The sequence below is a fragment of the Petaurus breviceps genome, unplaced genomic scaffold (assembly GCF_028583685.1).
Source record: "Petaurus breviceps papuanus isolate PSGF00001 unplaced genomic scaffold, PetGlider_PUasm1.0 90977, whole genome shotgun sequence".
NCBI classification, from domain to species: Eukaryota; Metazoa; Chordata; class Mammalia; order Diprotodontia; family Petauridae; genus Petaurus; species Petaurus breviceps.
Genome location: NW_027187391.1, coordinates 55,940,792 through 55,958,735, shown reverse-complemented (window position 1 = coordinate 55,958,735; position 17,944 = coordinate 55,940,792). Strand labels below are relative to the sequence as shown.

Genomic DNA, 17,944 nt, shown 5'->3' with positions numbered 1-17,944 from the left:
ACACATACACATACACTATTATTAGTACTATTTTACATGTAATTGGGAAATAAGATATGCAGGCACTGGGGCATAGAGATCCACCAAAAGGGGTATGGGAGAAAATATGGGAGAGAGCAGACTGGAGGAGGGGATATCCTGTGGAACTGCTATTTTGGGGTGGTGGGTAGGGGAAAAACGGAGAGAAAATTTGTAACTCAAAATCTGGCCGAAATGAATGATGTAAATCAAAGGTTAATAAAGCATTTGAAAAAAAAAAAAAAAGAACTCACCCTAAAAAGCTGAGCATAATTCTACAGCATTTCCTATAAGAAAAAAAAATAGACCTTAAGTAGAACAGAGGACTTTCAAGAATTCTTGATGGAAAGACCAGAGCCAAGTGGGAGATCTAAAATACAAATGTAAGACTGGAAATAAACCTAGAAAGGTAAATATATTTGAGCATTTGGAAGGAGTTCGGATGATGACATAGGGCTAACAATCTAAAAGGAAGAGAAGAAAGAAGTCCCTTCTGAACTTTAATGTCTTCAAAGTCTTGAGGAAGTTTATTAAGAACAACAGACTTTCTGGGGATGGACTGGTTCCATTCTGAGGGTTTTAAGAGAGAAAAAAGAGAAGAAAGTAAAAGATAAAATACTCTAATAAAGAAATCAGGAAGAAGGGTATAAAACTTGCTATTCCTCACAAATAGGATGCAAGAATATATAAACATGGAAACAGCAGTGGGGCAGTTGGCATCAGATGAATCTCATTCTTTTTTTTTTTTTTTTAAAGCAATTGGGGTTAAGTAACTTGCTCAAGGTTACACGGCCAGTTTTTTTTTCTGGGTGTGGTGCTGAGTATCTGAGCCCGGATTTGATCCAGGTCATCCCGACACTGGAGCCGGTGCTCTTACTCGCTGAGCCACCTGGCCACCCCTAAGCAATTGGGGTTAAGTAACTTGCTCAAGGTTACACGGCCAGGTGTTTCTGGGTGGGTGCTAAGTGTCTGAGCCCGGGATTCGATCTCCAGGTCTTCTCAACACTGGAGCCAGTGCTCTTACTCGCTGTGCTACCTGGCCGCCCCCCAGATGAATCTCATTCTATCCTGAAATGTATAAATGAGGGCTAAACAAATACACACAGTTTGGTTTAGAGATATATCAAGCTTAATAGCAGGGAAAGAGTGGGAGGAGGAAGGACAATATAGCCTAAGCAAATAATACTTCCTGATCTTCAGGAGTGAAAAAAAAACTGGAATCTACATGGATAAATTAGAGTACCTCTTTAAGCGACTAGGGAATGGCCAAACAAACTAATATATTAAAATAATGGAATACTATTCTGCCCTAAGAAATGATGAAATAAAGGAGAAAAGATTTCAGAGAATCTTGGATAGGATGAATTGAATGAGAGCTGAGTGACCAGAAAGAGGAGAATAATTTATGCAAGGACAACAATACTGTAAAGAAAAACTCTGAAAGACTTAAAAACTTCTGATTAATGCAAAGATCAACTATATCTCCAGATACAATAAAACATCCTTCTGAGAGGTGATGGACACAAGGTACAGAGAATATTTGTTTTTGAATATGCCCATTTTGTAGACTGGTTTTGCTTACTACTTTTTATTTGTTACAAGGAGATTTTCCTTTCTTTATCTCAAGTTATTTGGGAAGGAGGGCTTATTACAGTGATCTTATTGATAGCTACAGAGAGGCCATCCCAAAAAAGAGGGCCAATGTAGCACTTCTAAAAATGCAGAGAAAATAAAAGAAGAAAGTTCAGAAAGAAGCATATACAATCATATAGGTAGCATATAGGGTTTGAGTTTTTAAAAAATCCTTGAATTATATCAGGAAAATAATCTAAAAATTACAATGTAAAATTCTGAAAAGTTTTCTGTTAATAGGTAAAATAGCTCATAGGCAAGTTACTATATTTTAGCAAAATGAAAAAAATAATTTTTGTGTATTATGAATGTCTAGTAGTCTGTGGATAGTTTAAGCCCAATCAAAATGATCTTTGGAACAGTCTTCATCCTTATATCCTGAATACAATGCAATAATTTGTTAAAACCAAGTTGATCAATTTATAAGTGCAAATATTAAGCAATCATCCATTACAATTAAAATTTTTAGCTTTAAAAGTAATAACATGAGTAATATTTTCCTCCTTCACTGAAATCTTCTTTTGGTCCCCAATGTCATGATTTACCAGCAATGTCATCTGAAGAGTCTTCATCTGGAGGAATATTAGGCCTTCTGTTTCTTTTGGTTTTTTCGGAAACCACCCTGGACGGATCTTTCACCCGCATCTGTTACTTGCTGAGAAGGGGAGAAAAAAGTAAGTTATTCCACATCCAACTTTTCTTCTCATCTATAAAAAGGAGTTAAAAAATTTGAGATGTACAAATAAGACTAAAAGCTTATCAGGCATTAGAATCAGGTCTCAATGGGGGTTGACTCTACAAGTTAAGTATTTTCTTTTTTTTTTCTTAAGCAATTGAGGTTAAGTAACTTGCTCAAGGTTACATGGCCAGTTATTTCTGGATGTGGTACTAAGTATCTGAGCCTGGATTCGATCCCAGGTCATCCCGACTCTGGGGCTGATGCTCTTACTCACTGCGCCACCTGGTCACCCCAAATTAAGTATTTTCTGTAACCAATATTGAAAGGTTAGATATTCTACCTTAAATGAAGGGGAAAATGTGTATCTTAAGCATCTATAGCCATGAAAGTCTTCAAAATGTTATCTATATATATGTGACCTAACGACATATTCTACACCGCAGGTAAGGGGTTTACAGATAATTCTGTTTTAATTCCATTTTTCTAAAATGAAAGCTGAAAAAAAGTTGGAATTTTAAAGATTTTAAAAACTCCTTAGAACATTTTAAAACTTCCTGGAAATTCCCCCAAAATAGTGGTTATATCTTTTTGATCAAAGTGTTTTCAGACATCTTCCAGTATATAAAAAGCTTGGATTTATTTTATTTTTAAAAAACAAAAATGAGCCATGTAAATTATTTTTCATCTATAATTCTTACTACTCATGTAAAGACATGTATTGCTCTTTTATATCGTACAGTAATTTTTCTTCTACATTGTTTCACTTTATATTTCCTAAATATATAGTAATCCTTTCACTATTAGAAAATCAGGCTTCTAGAACAACAGCTCCTTATAATCAATCTCCATAAAAGATCTCTTTCCATACCTCATTGTATTATTGTGGTAAACTTCACTGCCAAAGTCTGTGTCAGCACGGCAAAATATAAAGAGCCATATTTTGCAATCTTTTTGGCCATAGCAATCTCCCAAACAGATGTCAATTTATAATTACAAAGCAAAAATTCCATAGTTTCAGAAATTCCAGAGATGCTACCAGGGTGGGGAACCAGCAGCTTCAGGGCCACATATGGTCCTTGGGTATTGCCTTCTGACTCTAAGATTTACAGAACAATTCCTTTTCTTAAGGGGATTTGTTCTATGCAGTCTGGATTCAGTAAAAGGGCCTACTTGAGGGCTTATAGGGCCACATGTGGCCTCCAAGATGTAGGTTTTCCCACTGCTAGAGTCTTCATTTTTCATCAAAAAGGTACAAATGTTTTTGCTTTTACAATTCAGAAATTTCTTTATTTTTAACTGTCCTAATTTCTAGTCAAGATGAGTAGAGAATAGCCTAATGTATATATATATACACATTCCAGAAAAAATAAAACTGAGCACCAGACCAAATATAGATTAAGAAATAAACTATAATAAATACTTTTACCCAATTCAGTGTTGGCAAAAGAGGATGCTACAACTTCAGTCTACTAAGAAAGAGGTCCAGTCAGAAGCGCCTGGGAGGCAAGCACATTGCTGGGAGGCCTCCCAGCTTCAGCTCCAATTCAGACAGACTAAATGCTCCAGCCAGGAAGCTCCACAGTGGTCAAGCATTACCCTGCAGAGGAGAGTGAGTAGGAAGAGACTGTAGTACACTAGCTAAGAAGCCTTAGGGTTGTCACGTTTCAGTAAAGTTCACACCCTCAGCCTGAACTTGGGAACTCTCAAAAGTCTGTATCATGCTTATATGAGTTGCTCTGATGGCTCTGAAGAGCTTTGCATGGTTCCAGAAAGATACAGGTGAGCCTGGCACCTGCCAGTACTTTATGCTGATAGGGCCAGCAACAAAGATCATCAGGACTAAATGGCCCACTATTTCATTGAAGAATACAGGCATAGCTGGAGACAAAAAGTTACAATTCAGGACACAAAGCTGGAATTATAAATATGCAGAAGGCACCAACAATCAAGAAATTTTATCTAACTAGGAATAGAGAGTTAAGGGAGAGATAAGCAGAGAGAGATGACCTTGAAGTTTCATAATAAAAATTTGTAATGGTCCCAGTCAGAACAGTTGTGTGATTTTCTCCACCTTCATCCAGCAGCATGTGTGTAACAGAGAAGGCAGTCGATGATGGGAGCAATCTGTGGATAAGGCTTGGCAGAGAACAACTGGCAATATAACTAAGGGGCCAGAGACTCAAGAAAAGAGTGCAGTGTTGAATTAGTTCACTAAAGGGTCAAGATAAGGGAGAGACTGGCTAGTGCAAGGGTAATGTCCTGGGAAAGAACTGATGGGTCCAGAGACAGAAGGTAACAGAGTGAACAAAAAGCAAGGTCTTGTAAGGGAAGGCAGAGGGAGAGCTGAAAAGTCAACAGATTATGGTCGGATAAGGGAATTCGGGAATTCTTGAACACAGAGGTGGTACATTTGTGGGTGATGGCAATATCAAGATTATGTGAAAGGACATAAAACATATCTATAAGGTACTAAATAAATGTTATCAAAGGACCAAGAAAAGAGGAATTATTACTGACCCAGGGAAAGTTAGAGATAAAGATAAGGTATAGAAGAGCTGGGTTTAGGAAAGGCACAAGAAAAGGCAGAATAGCACAGTGAAAGAACAAGGCTGTCTAGTTTTTAGCACATACAGACAGTTCTCACTTTAAATTCAATTTTAGGAAAAGAACATGAAATATGCATTCCACAAAACCTAAATTAACTCTCTATGTTCTCTCTTTCTCTTTATCTGTTTCCCTCCCTTTCTCTCTCTCTCTGATCCTGCTACTTGTTGAACCAAGTCCTTCCCCCCCAAAAAACCCTTACAGCTGCTTATTATTTTTTAATGCAGTAAGGATGTTGGTATCCACCCCATGGAGTATGATCCTCATTATATTATCATAGGGGGACATACATATTTGAAGGCAGAGAAGAGACCCAGTAGAGATTAAGAAATCAAGTATGAAAGAGATAGGCAATGGTTCTCAAAGTGTGGTCTAAGAACCCTTGGGGTTTCCCAAGACCCTTTCAATAGATCTGTGGGGCCAAAACTATTTTTATAATAATACTAAGATGTTATCTGTCTGTTAATATACTCCTCTCTTTTCCAAATACATGTGTGCAGCTAAACTTTTTCTTAATATATTTTAAGTAAAACATCATCGCAACAGATAAAATATAGAGATGTTAGATATGAAAATCTAGCTATAATCTATTAAGCCAGATACTACACAGAATGGAAAAAATATGCAAAATAATGCTACTAATCTCATATGTTTTAGAAAATATGGTTATTTTTTCACAAAAATGTTATGTTAACATGTAATTTGGTTTATGATTATTATTTTAAATGGATTAATATTTTTAAAATGTAAAAAAAGAGCCTTTAAAAAAAGCCCCAAATCCTCCAAGTCAAAACAGAAGAACAGAGGCTGAGAGATCACCACCACCCCCAATGATGAGACCTCTGCCCTACTCTACCTTATCAGTCTGTCTTCTGTCTGTACATGCTAGGGGAGAAACCCCCTTCTCATCTCTCTCTATTTCCTGTCTCTAGGCAAACTGGCATTAAATAAAAATCTATTTACGAGGAGGTCTTCAGAAAGGTCCACTTACCGAAAGTGAGAACTATCTGTACAGTGTTCAATAACTGTATTCGACAAGAATAAGTACAAGACACCATGCTAAAAAACATTCCCATCCTGCAAGGAGTTCATCTCCTCCTAGAAGGATCCAGTCAGTATTTACGGTTAATAAATACAATGTAATTTGAGGGAAAATTCACTAATAACTAGGAAGACCAAGAATAATTTCTCAGAGGAGATAAAGATTCTAAGAGGCAAGAGCACACTTCAGTCATGAGGGATAGTCCTTGGAAGACAGTATTCTAAGGTAAGACTAAAAAGGCAGGATATTCAGTAAAGCACCAGAATGTAGATGAGCCAGAATCCCAAGCATAAACATTAGGATTTAAAGAAGCAGTGTGGTACACAGGGAAGATTGCTGGATTTAGAGACAGAAGACCTGAACTTGAAACCTAGCTTTGCATTCACTACCTGTGAAACCTCGGGTAAATGACTTTACCAGTCTTGGTCTTGGTAAAATTGTAAGGACTGGTCTAAATAGCATCTAAAATCCCTTCCAACTAGAAAAATTATGACCCTATGTAATAGCTGAGTAGAAAGGGAGCCACAAAAGAGAGTCCCATGACCAGTCCTATGCATAAGAAAGATTAATCTGGCAGTGATGTGAAAGAGGGTTTGTTTGTTGTTGTTGTTGTTTTTTTTTTGGGGGGGGGGTGGGAACTTGTTAGAATGAAATGGCAAAAGGCAATTGTTAATAAGATATATATTAGAATGCTACCAGTGGGAATAGGCTATGGATTCCAGGATAGGTCAGTGGTAGAACTGAAAGGACTTGACAACTGAATGAATGAATAGAAAGGGGAAAAAAAGACAAAATTAAGGAGTTTCCAAAACTGAATTATCATGTGACTACTGGTGCAAACAAAAGTTTAGTCGGAAGTTTTGTGGAAAAGTTAATAATTCTGTTTTGAATGTACTGTGTTTGGAAAACCCATGGGGCATTAAAGGGATAATTTATGCCTTGCAGGTTAACATAAGATATAGGTCTGAAGCTCAGGAGACAGGTCTGGGTGAAGATTGACATTTTCAGTCATTTGTGTAGAGGTAATAGTAGAAAAAGATGGAATAATACAACAGAGAAAGAGCAGAGAGAAAAGAGAAGAGAGTTGAGGACAGAACCATGAAGAACACCAAAATTAAGAAGCTGGCAAGAATTAGGGACTAAATCATTTTATCTGAAAGAGGATCAAAGCCATCTAAGAACAAGTGTGCTGCTGAAATTTAAATAGACCATGTAGAATTATTTCTCCCCTATAATCTTCCAGTTAAGCAATGTGAACAAATGTAAAAATTTCAGCCAGTCACCCAACTTATTTATTCAGAAAAGGCTTATGGTTCCCACATAGCTTTTTTTTCCCCCAATTAGCCCTTTAGGTTAAACACTTAGGAAATTCCTATCAAGTTTTTGGTAAAGGTCCAAATATTGAACACATGCATTCAGTTAGTTTTTACCTATAATTTCTCTACCTGATTTTTTTGCTTAATTTTTACCTCTAACTTCCTTACCTAGATTTCCCTCAAAAGACAACTAACAGATTCTCAGCTTCCATACCAACAAGTATAAAGTGAGCCTGTACAGATTGATTGCTTACATGTTTTCTTAAAAGAGGTCACGTAAAGCAAAACTAAACGACACTTGTAATATGAGTCTTTCACTATGACAAGGGGGTTCTTCACATTTTTATGTCAAGCATCTCTTTGACATTCTGATGTAGACTTAATACTACCGTATTTTGTAGTTTACGTTCGTAGAAAAAACATTTCAATTAGAGAGTGGTGAAAATATGTATTTTTTCCAACACAAGTTCAAAGAGTCCTTGAAATCTTTCCATGGACGCCTCTTAGGACTCCAGGATAAGGAATCCTCGCTCTATGTATTATGTAGGAAGACAAGGGAAGCCTCCAAACAAACTCTGGCAGCTCCATGCCCGCCCGCCCCAGACCCTTGGCAGGGCGGCCCCCGCGGAGGTTTGGGTTCAATGGCCCGCGGCCTCTTCCTAGGCAAACCGGGAGCCGGGCTGGCGGCAGAGGCCCCGTCTCCCATCCCCGTGGGCGGCGCAGTCCTGCCTAGTCTGCTGGCCGTGCCGACGTCGTTAGATCGCGACCCCAAGCAGTCGGAAGCGGGCAGGGAGCCGCCGGACCCGGGGCCCTCTCCCCCCAGCTCGCGGTCAGGCCCCAGGGTCCGCCGTGCCCTGTTTCTTTCGCTCGGTTTGCCACACCACCCCCAGATGAGGCCAACTTGAGACCGAGAAAGGGCGGGCGTCCGAAGCGTAGACACTCAGTGACCGCGTAACGAACTCACCAGAGCCGGCCGAGCCCGCTGCAGCTCAGACCCCTTCACGCCGTCGCGGCCGCCGCTTCCCCCTCAGAACACGAGACCGGGACGACGTCGACGTCGTCACGCCGGGGTTGGATTGGGCAGGAGGTGGGGGGCGGGACAGAAAAGGGGAGGAGATACGGCTTGCTCCGCCCCTGAGCCCTCCAGTCCCGAGGGATTTTTGTTTCCTTTGGAAGGTGAATCTTTCTGGGCTCCTGGGATCCTACGGAAGCCAAGGAGGGAAGCATATGTTCTGCACCTTAGAACAGAACCTTTACAGAATCGCGTTAATCTTCGTGGTGGATGGAGCATTTTATTTCACAGTCTGCCTCTGACCTACTTCCCCAGGGCTGCTTTTCCACCATTTCCCTTTGTGCTCTCTATAGTTTAGCCAAACTGGGCTAGACTGTTCCCAGAGCTCGGAGTTCCATCTCCAACCTCCGTGCCTTTGCCGAGGCTATTGTTAATCCCTCCTAATTAATAATAATTAATATAATTAATTGGAACACCGGAGTAGGAAAAGGGAGAGGAGAAAGGGAAGGAGGAAAGGGGAAACTGATGGATAGATAGACAGATGGATGGATAGAGAGACAGATGGATGGATAGATAAATATAGATACACACACAGCAAATACAAGATAAATTGAAGAAGAGGCACTACCAGCCGATGCATCAGGAAAGGGTTCATGTGAAAGGTGAGGTTTGAAGGAAACTAGAGGTTCTCAGAATCCAGTCGATAGGAGGAGAATCGTGTAACTATATACTTGGCAATTCAATGACTTTAATGACTTTTTTTTTTCATATAAACAAGTCAACCTTGATCGAAAACCTTCCAATAATGGGGAGCCTGGAACTTTCTAAAGCATCATATTCAACGTTTAAATAGTTTTTATAGATGTGAAATTTTTTTCCTTATCTAAATCTTTCTCTTTTGCCCCTCAAAGTTGAAACAGTTTAAAATTACTTGTTTTCTTTTTCTACTCTAAATTCTTTGTCTATTTATAATACTGATGTCCTGTTCAAATTATGTCATCAATAATAGACTATAAATTAAATCGGAATATTGGAATGCCCTTCCTTTTCTGCTGTTTATCCAAGTCCTACAGTGCCTTCAAAAATCCAGTTCAAGACCCCACCTCTTCCACTAGAAGCCTTTCAAGATAAGCCAGGCACTACTCTCATTTCTTCTCTCCTCTCATGCCATATGTCCCCCTCACTTTTGCTACGGACTTCTCCAACTTCTTTTTTTAGGATACTATTTCCAAATTAGCTATATCAAAAATGTTTGTCTTATTCTGCATCTTGATTCCATCACCTCTGTCAGGAGGTGGGTAGTATGCTTTATCATCAGTCTTCTGGAATTTTGGTTGGTCTTTACATTGATTGGAGTTCTTAAATCTTTCAGTTTGCCTTTTCAATGTTGTCGTACAAATTTTTCTGATTCTATTCACTTTTCATCAGTTCTACAAGTGTTTCCAAGTGTCTCTGAAATTATATGCCTCATCATTTTTTACTGTGATGAATGAAAAACCTGAGAGAAAGACTTTCTGGGTAATTAATAATCAATTTGTTAATTAGGCTAGGAAATAATAAATTGATGGTCAGTGGGTAACAAAAGACCCCCCAGTAGAATCACTGAATGTTTAAAATACCTTTGTAAAAGAGAATGCCCCTAACAAGTGAAAATCAACCCTGACGTGGATATTTAATGAGATTGTGGGCTAGGTGTTTTCAGCTTCTGCTGAGATCTTGGTTCCTCCAGGATTCTGTACAGGTGAATCCATCTCTACCCAGACCACTTCATGAGCTGGGTCACCCTAAATTCTAATGGAAGATTACAAGGATAAGGCTGTTCTCTTTGGGGCAAGAACTCACCCAGGCTGCATTTACCCAAGAACCCTGTTGAGAAAGGTTCAGGCCAAGATTGAAGAGCATGTTGCCTAAGATTCAGGGGTAATTTCATCAATCAGCCATGTCTTTCAGGGACAGCCTGACCTTGAACTGGACCTTAAATGAGGAAATAAAAAAAGAAAAGGCCTGGATCCTAATTTGATAATTTATGCACATAACTGTCATTATAGTTGCTGTTTTTGTCCTTCTTGAAGAGGACCATGACATCAGGAAAGTGATGCCATGACATCAGGGAAGTGATGCCATAACATACAAGTGAATTGGATTTTAAGTGAGGGAGGGATGTGCAAAGTCACCAACAAAAAGTTTCAGAGATTAAAATTTACCTTCCTTTTGGGCAGAGCACCAGCAAGTAAAGACGTGATACCATATGTGGAGAGAGAAGAAAGAAAAGAGGGAGGGAGAAAGAGAGAGAGAGAGAAAGCAACTGTGTTGCCTGCATTAATTTACCATAATTTGTTCAGTCATACCTGGTTTGTTGAGTACCCCCTTAGTTTCAAATTCTTTTGCCACTCCAAAAAATGTTACTTCCATATTTTGTATATATGAGTCCTTTTAATTTTCTTTTATTTCTTCCGGGGTGTAGGTCTAGTAGGATTATCACTAGATCAGAGGGCATGTATGCACAGTTTAATGACATTTGAGACATAATTCCAAATTGCTTCCCAGAATGACTAATTCACAGCTCTACCAATAGTATGTTAGTGGGTTATATACATATAATAGAGAGATGCAGCAGGGATTGGCATGTATGTGCAAATGGGCTACTATTATAATCATCCTAGAGTTTCCCTAGGAAACTTTTTTTTTCTTTGCTTTTTGAAGGGCAATTGAGGTTAAATAACTTGCCCAAGGTTACATGGCTAGTTTTTTTGTGTGGGTGTTAAGTGTCTCAGGCTGGAACCGAACTCGGGTCCTCCCGACTCTAGGGTTGGTGCTTTACTCACTGCACCACCTAGCCGCCCCCCTAGGAAACTTTTGGGGAGTCTATGGACAGGTATGGCAATGCTGAAAGGTTCTGTGCTTTGAGATGATGCAGTCCCCTTATTGTCTACTGAGCAGGAAAAGTAAATGGCTTAGTGGATCTTTAAATGGAAATAACTTGCCATCTACCACTCTCTTTTCTTCTTGTCCTAAATGGAGGAGGGACTGTGAAGGCCTTAAATAGATGGCACATCTTGCTCAGGTGAGCTAGAGCTTGGATCTTGACAAATTGCCTCTTCTGCTTTGTATTTCTTTCCTAAGTATAGGTGACCAAACATGAATACTTAGATGGATATTTCCAGTTTTTGGAGGCTATCTTATGAGTTTCCAATGGAGTGCTAGTGCATGTTACCTGAGATAGCATCCATAGACCCATTCCGTGCATGCTCCAAATTCTATTACATATATGTATTGTCTACCAGGTGAAGCCCACCTCTCAAAATGCAGAGAAGTCCAAGCTGGGTTGAAAACTGAAAAATTTTATTAGGAGGAAAAGCAGACACTAATGTGGAGACCACCTTACAAGGTACAAAGGAGCCCTTAGCCCAGGAGAGGCAGGGGAGATTTATCCTTAAAAATAACAAAGTGGAGATTCAGGGAGGGGTTGGGAAAAAGAATGGACAATCTTTCCTAGGAACAAGTAGACACAGAAGCAGGGGTTTTTTTTTGCTTTTTAGAGGGCAATTGGGTTTAAGTGACTTGCCCAAGGTCACACAGCTAGTTTTTGTGTTAAGTGTCTGAGGTCACATTTGAACTCAGGTTCTCCTGACTCCAGAGCCGGTGCTCTACTCACTCCGACACCTAGCCACCCTGAAGTAGGATGTTTTGCAGGAACAGTTGACCACAAGGCTGGTTTGGGCCAGTTTGTGGGTGGGCAAAGGTCAGTCAGTCATCGAACACCAGCAAAGGCATTTGGAAGAGAACAATACTTTGGCTCACTGCAGGCTCTTGATTGACTCCTTTCAGCAAAAAGCCTTACTCTGTTCAGTGCTCCTTCCTGGTAAGGTAACCCACAGAAAACAGATATATTAACCTCAGAGGTATTTCCACAGTATGTAGAGAGAATATATCATATACAATGTGTATATATATATATATACATATATATAATATATCTATATTCTATAGTGTGAAATATTGATTCATTTATATTCTTCAGGATAGAAGCTACAAGTTAGCACTTGTAGTTACACAATTCTAAGAAGTAAAACCATACCCTTATACACATAAAAAGAGGTAGAACTACAGATAGCAGACATTATAGAAAACATAACAGCAATTCAATCTGTTAGTTAACAGCATTTATTAAGTACTTAATATTTTGAGGCACTGAGATAAGCCCTGAGATATAAAGACAAAAATAATAATAATTCCTGCCTTCACATAGAACATATGCTAACGGGGGAGACAATGTATAAATATCCAAGTACATACAAGATGCAGACAGAAAATATAAAGGTAATACGAAAAGGGATGTATTATTTGCTAGAGGGAGATGGGGCAGAATCAGGAAGCTTCTTTTATAGAAAGTGGAACTGGACCTGGATCTTAAAAGAAGTCAGGGAAACTAAAAAGACAAAGTTGAGGGGATAGGGTAGATGGAGTGCCACTTTCTCACAAATCCAAATAGACTACTGGAACTGGAACATAGAATTCATGCAGGGGAGTACGGCAGAAGGCTAGAAAAGTTAAGAAGGGATCAGGTTACAAAGAGCTTTAAAAACATTGAACAGAGGAGTTTATGTTTGATCATACAGGTACTAGGGAGCAACCAAAGCTCCTTGAGTAAGAGGCTAACATAGACCTACTCTCTTTTTTATTTGCTTTGGAGGAGGGAAGGCAGGGCAATTGGCGTTAGGTGACTGCCCTAAGATCACATGGCTAGTAAGTGTCAAGTGTCTGAGGGTGGAGTTGAACTCAAATCCTTCTGACTCCAGGGCTGGTGATCTATTCACTGCACCACCTAACCATTCCTCAGACATACTCTTTAGAATAATCACCTTGGCACCAGAGTGGAGGATGTATTTGAGTGCAGAGAAACAAGGCAGGGAGAGCAGTCTGAAGGCTATTGCAGTAATTTAGGTTTGGCATTATGAGGGCCTGAACTAGGGCAGTGCCTGTGTGACTAGAGAGAAGGGGAAATAGATATAGAAGAGAATATGGACAAGTAAGGGTAAGTACTTGAGATTGACACTGAGGTTTTGGGCTTGGGCTACCTAGGAGGTTAGTGATGCCTTCAACAGTAACACAGAAGTTTAGGAAGGTGGAAGGCTTGGAGAGAAAATTAATAGGTTCTGTTTTGGACATAACAAGTTTGAGATGCCTACAAGACAGGTTGAGATATTCAAGGAACAGAAGGAGATGTGTGACTGTAGCTCACCAGAAAGACTAGGGCTATCTATAAACCTGGGAAACATCTGCATAGCCATGATAATTGAACCAATGGGAGCTGATGAGTTCATCAAATGAGGAATATTGAGTGAAAAGAAATGGGGGCCCAGGGCAGAGCCTTGGGTGCATAGATTCCCAAAGTGGGCAATACCGCCCCCTGGGGGGCAATGGAACAATGAAGTGTGGGGGTAGTGCCTAGGGTGCAATTGAGGAAAGTTGAATAAAAATAAGGGGGCAGAGGAAGCATAAGGAAATAAGAGAAGGTAAGAAAATTTTGAAAAACCATTTGTACATGTTTATCTGTTGTGTAACATAGTTAAAGTTGTAGTGATTACATTTTTTTTCCAAATAAACACACAAAATGCAAATTATAACCAATTAGTGGTCAAGTCCAACAACCAGTCTTAACAAGAAGGTGTTGGCAGGTAAGTGTGTTATGCATTACTGGGAAATTCAGCATGTATCCAGCAAAAATGCAAGTGTAATGACCTGTTTACAATATGATACTATATGGTTATTTGACTCGATTTTGCATCATCAAAATTTCAATGCAGGAACAAACCCCACAAATTTACAACCAATTATTAAATTTAAGATGTGCCATTTAAAAAAATTATATATTTTGAAATAGTACAAATTAAAAAAACATTAAGGGGTTAAAGAAAGTAGATTTCCATTTACATGCCTACATGGAAAAAGGATCATTGTAACTTATGAAACTTTTCTCATGAGGATAGTTGAATGGGAATATAAATATATATACATATATATGTCTATATAGGAGGGTATATGTATGTATGAATACATATGTGAGTGGGTGTATATATGTGTACAGGTATACGTAGACAGAGGGCACAGGATCAATTGAATAGGAAGGGGTGATATTTAAAAGGTGAAATTGAGAGGGAGAGGGGAATATAATGAGAGGAGATGGAGAGAGACAAAATGGGGTAAATTATCTCATATAGAAGAGGCAAGATCACTGGTCCCAGAGTCAGGATGACCTGGGATCGAATCCAGACTCAGACACTTAGCACCCACCCAGAAATAACTGGCCATGTAACCTTGAGCAAGTTACTTAATTGATTAAAAAAAAAAAGAAGAAGAGGCAAGGGATAACTGTTACAATGGAGGGGAAGAACAGGAAGGCAAAAGGTCAACCTTACTCTCATTGAATTTGGCTTAGGGAGGGAATGACATACATACTAAATTGGGTATCTTGCCATACAGGAGAGTAGGGAGGGGAGGAGATGAGAGGGAGGATGATAGAGGGTAGGGTAGGTTGGGAGGGAAGGTGCTAAGAAGCACACACTTTTGAAAAGAAACAGGGTCAAAGTAGAGAATAGAACAAGTTGGGGGGCAGGATAGGATGGAGGGAAATATAGTCGGTCTTTCTTAATATATCCACTATGGAAATGTTTAGTGTAACTACACATACACAATTGAATTGCTTATCTTCCCATATAAGGGTGGGTGTCGAGGGAGGAAGGGAAAGAATCTGGAATTCAAAGTTGTAAAATCAAGTGTTTTAAAAAATATTCTTTATTATTATCATTACATGCAACTAGGAAATAAGATATACAGGCACTGAGGTATGGAGATCAATCTTGCCCTACAGGAAAGTCAGAGGGGGGATGGGGAAAGATATAGGAGAGAGCAGATTGGAAGAAGGGGTATGCAGTGGGATCGCTGTGTTGGGGTGGTGGGTAGGGGAAAGATAGGGAGAAAATTTGTAACTCAAAATCTTGTGGAACTGATGTAAACTAAGAATAAACATAAAATTTAATAAAAAAAAAAAAAAAGAAAGTAGATTTCCAGGGTGGCACTGAGTATTTTATTTTTATAAAAAGGGGACAATTGGGAGAGGGCAAGGAGGGGGAGAAAATTTAAAACTTATGGAAGTGATTATTGAAAACTAAAAATAAATAATTTTTTAAAAGGAGAGTAGCCCAAATAAGTTTAGGAACCTCTGGGCTAAAGGGAATGACTTGATGAGGAATCAACAAAAGAGAGCAAGAAGGAATGATTGGACAGATAGAAGGAGTGATAAGAGAACAGTCACAAAAACCTGGAGAGGAGAAAGTAACTCAGAAGGAGGAGACAGAGATCAAGAAGACACAAAGAGATCAAGGAAGATTAGGATTGAGAAAAAGGCCACTAAAATTAAGTATTTGTTAGTTCTAAAACAACTGTAGAATGAATTCTATGTGTCAGCTGCTATTTTGAAATTTGTTTTTGGGGGGGTCTTTGCCAGGTTTAAACAAGACTATGATGCATATATTCATCTATGAATTATGAATTTTATCATCTATTAAAATGTTCATGGATTCTTTTAGTAAATCTTTCTTTCTTTTTTTTTTGGTTTTTGGAGGGCAGTTGGAGTTAAGTGACTTGCCCAAAGTCATACAGCTAGTAATTGTGTCAAGTGTCTGAGGCCAGATTTGAACTCAGGTCCTCCTGACTCCACGGCTGGTGCTCTATTCACTGCGCCACCTAGCCACCCCTTTTAGTAAATCTTAAGCAGTTCATGAAATGTCTTTAAAAATAAATTTCTGCAGTTAAGCTACATTGCCTTGGTATCCTACTGACTTTAAAATTCATAGAAACTTTCTCCTAAATCCTCTTCTAGACTTTGATGCATTGAGAAACTCTCTCTATGAGTCCTAGATCACCCAATATTAAATGAAAACCTCAGAATTCAGAGGATTGTAGTAGGTCTAAAGATTACAATTGTATATTTTACAAACTTTTCTATTAGATTTTTAACCTTCTAATAGAATATTTATTGAGTTCAATTCAAAGTGAATCGCTATATTTGAGTTATTTTGTAAAGAGGTATTTATGTAGTTAATAGCATATTCAGTTTTGAATACTTTATTGAAAATCATTATGTTTTCTTTAACAAGTTCAACTTCTTTTAAGGACTTCTGGTTCTGAGTTATTTTCTGTTGGCTTTATAGTTTATATGACTGATGAGAAGTCCTCATAAGTGGGACTTCTCATAAGTCCCTCATTTTTCATGAGGTTTAAGGCTGTAGTGCCAATGCAGTATTGAAAGCACCAATGGTGACTGTAAATATGCCAGCATAGTTCTCAATCACAAAATACAGCAGACTTTCCATATAACAAACAGAAGCAAAACATTTATTCAGATACCAGAAAACCAAATCCTGGCATCAGGAAACCAAATCCATCAGAGCAACATAGAAGTTAATATACCACAACGAAATGAAGAGCCACACCATCCTTTAGCCTTCCCATAAACCAACACTCATAAGCCTGGCTGTCTCCCTGGGTGCATCATCTAGCTACTCTGACTCCCAGTTTCCTGTGGACTCTGCTCCACCCATCAGCAAACTCCTCCCACCACAGGCTCAGTGTGATTACATTCAGTCTATTAGGGAACAGGGAAGATCTTCAAATCAGGGAAGGTCTTCAAATTCCCTTAGGCTTATTCAGGGGCAGGGAAGATCTTCAAATTCCCATTACCATTACAATGGCCTAGAGAGCATTGCTCTTGAAGAAACCCAGGAATCCATTTCCCAGGGAATTATATGTCTGGGTACAGAGAAGGTGTATCAGAAAGCAAAGACCTTGATAGAGAGTCAGAAATGCTTATTATAGGAGTGGCTAGGTGGTGCAGTGAATAGAGCACCAGCCCTGGGGTCAGGAGGACCTGAGTTCAAATCTGGCCTCAGACACTTAACACAAAAACTAGTCATGTGACCTTGGGCAAGTCACTTAACCCCAACTGCCCTCCAAAAAAAGTGCTTATTATAGAGAGGACAAGCTGGGGAGTTATAGGAATAAAGAAAAGGAGTAACTCGGTCAATAAACATTTATTAAGCATCTATTATATGCCAGGCACTGTGCTAAGCTCTGGGGAAAGAAAAAGAAGCAAAAAACAATCTCAGCCAATAAAGGAACTCACAATCTAATGGAGGAGACAGCAAGCAAACAAATATGTACAAGCAAGCTGTATGTATTATAAATAGGAAGTAATCAAAAGAGGGCAGATATTAGAATTTGGAGGGGTTAGGAAAGGCTATATGGAAGATGAGGTTCTGTTTGGGACTGAAAGGAAATCAAGGCAGCCAGTAGGTAGAGATGGAGAGGGAAGGCTTTCTAGACATAGGGCCATAGAAAATGCCTGAAGCAGAGAGAGATGAAGTGTCTTGTTCATGAAACTGCAAGGAGGCTAATGTCACTGGATCAAAGAGTACATGGTGGGAAGTAAGCTATAAAAAAATTGGAAAAGTTGGAGAAGGCTAGGTTATGAAGGGCTTTGAATGTCAGAGCATTTTCGGACAGATTCCAGGGAGCATTGACTATGTGTCTTCATTCAAGTCTCTAGCTGGAAGGAGAAGACAAAAAAACCTGAAGTTTTT

General features: G+C 39.1%; 1 protein-coding gene across 5 annotated transcripts in view; it reads right to left on the bottom strand.

Moving 5' to 3' along the window:
* Positions 1–8,369, bottom strand: part of USP45 (ubiquitin specific peptidase 45) — an 87,324-nt gene extending 78,955 nt beyond the window's left edge. For 3 of the 5 annotated variants that reach the window (XM_069077168.1, XM_069077170.1, XM_069077173.1), the window contains exons 1-3: positions 8,256–8,369; positions 3,756–3,926; positions 2,196–2,305 (exon numbers count right to left, since the gene is read on the bottom strand). In XM_069077168.1, coding sequence (XP_068933269.1) covers positions 2,196–2,295 — 100 coding nt within the window. In that variant the 5' untranslated portion in view covers positions 2,296–2,305; positions 3,756–3,926; positions 8,256–8,369. The remainder of the gene's footprint in view (positions 1–2,195; positions 2,306–3,755; positions 3,927–8,255) is intronic. The other 2 variants (XM_069077169.1, XM_069077171.1) reach the window with 1 other exon arrangement.
* Positions 8,370–17,944: the final 9,575 nt, after the last annotated feature.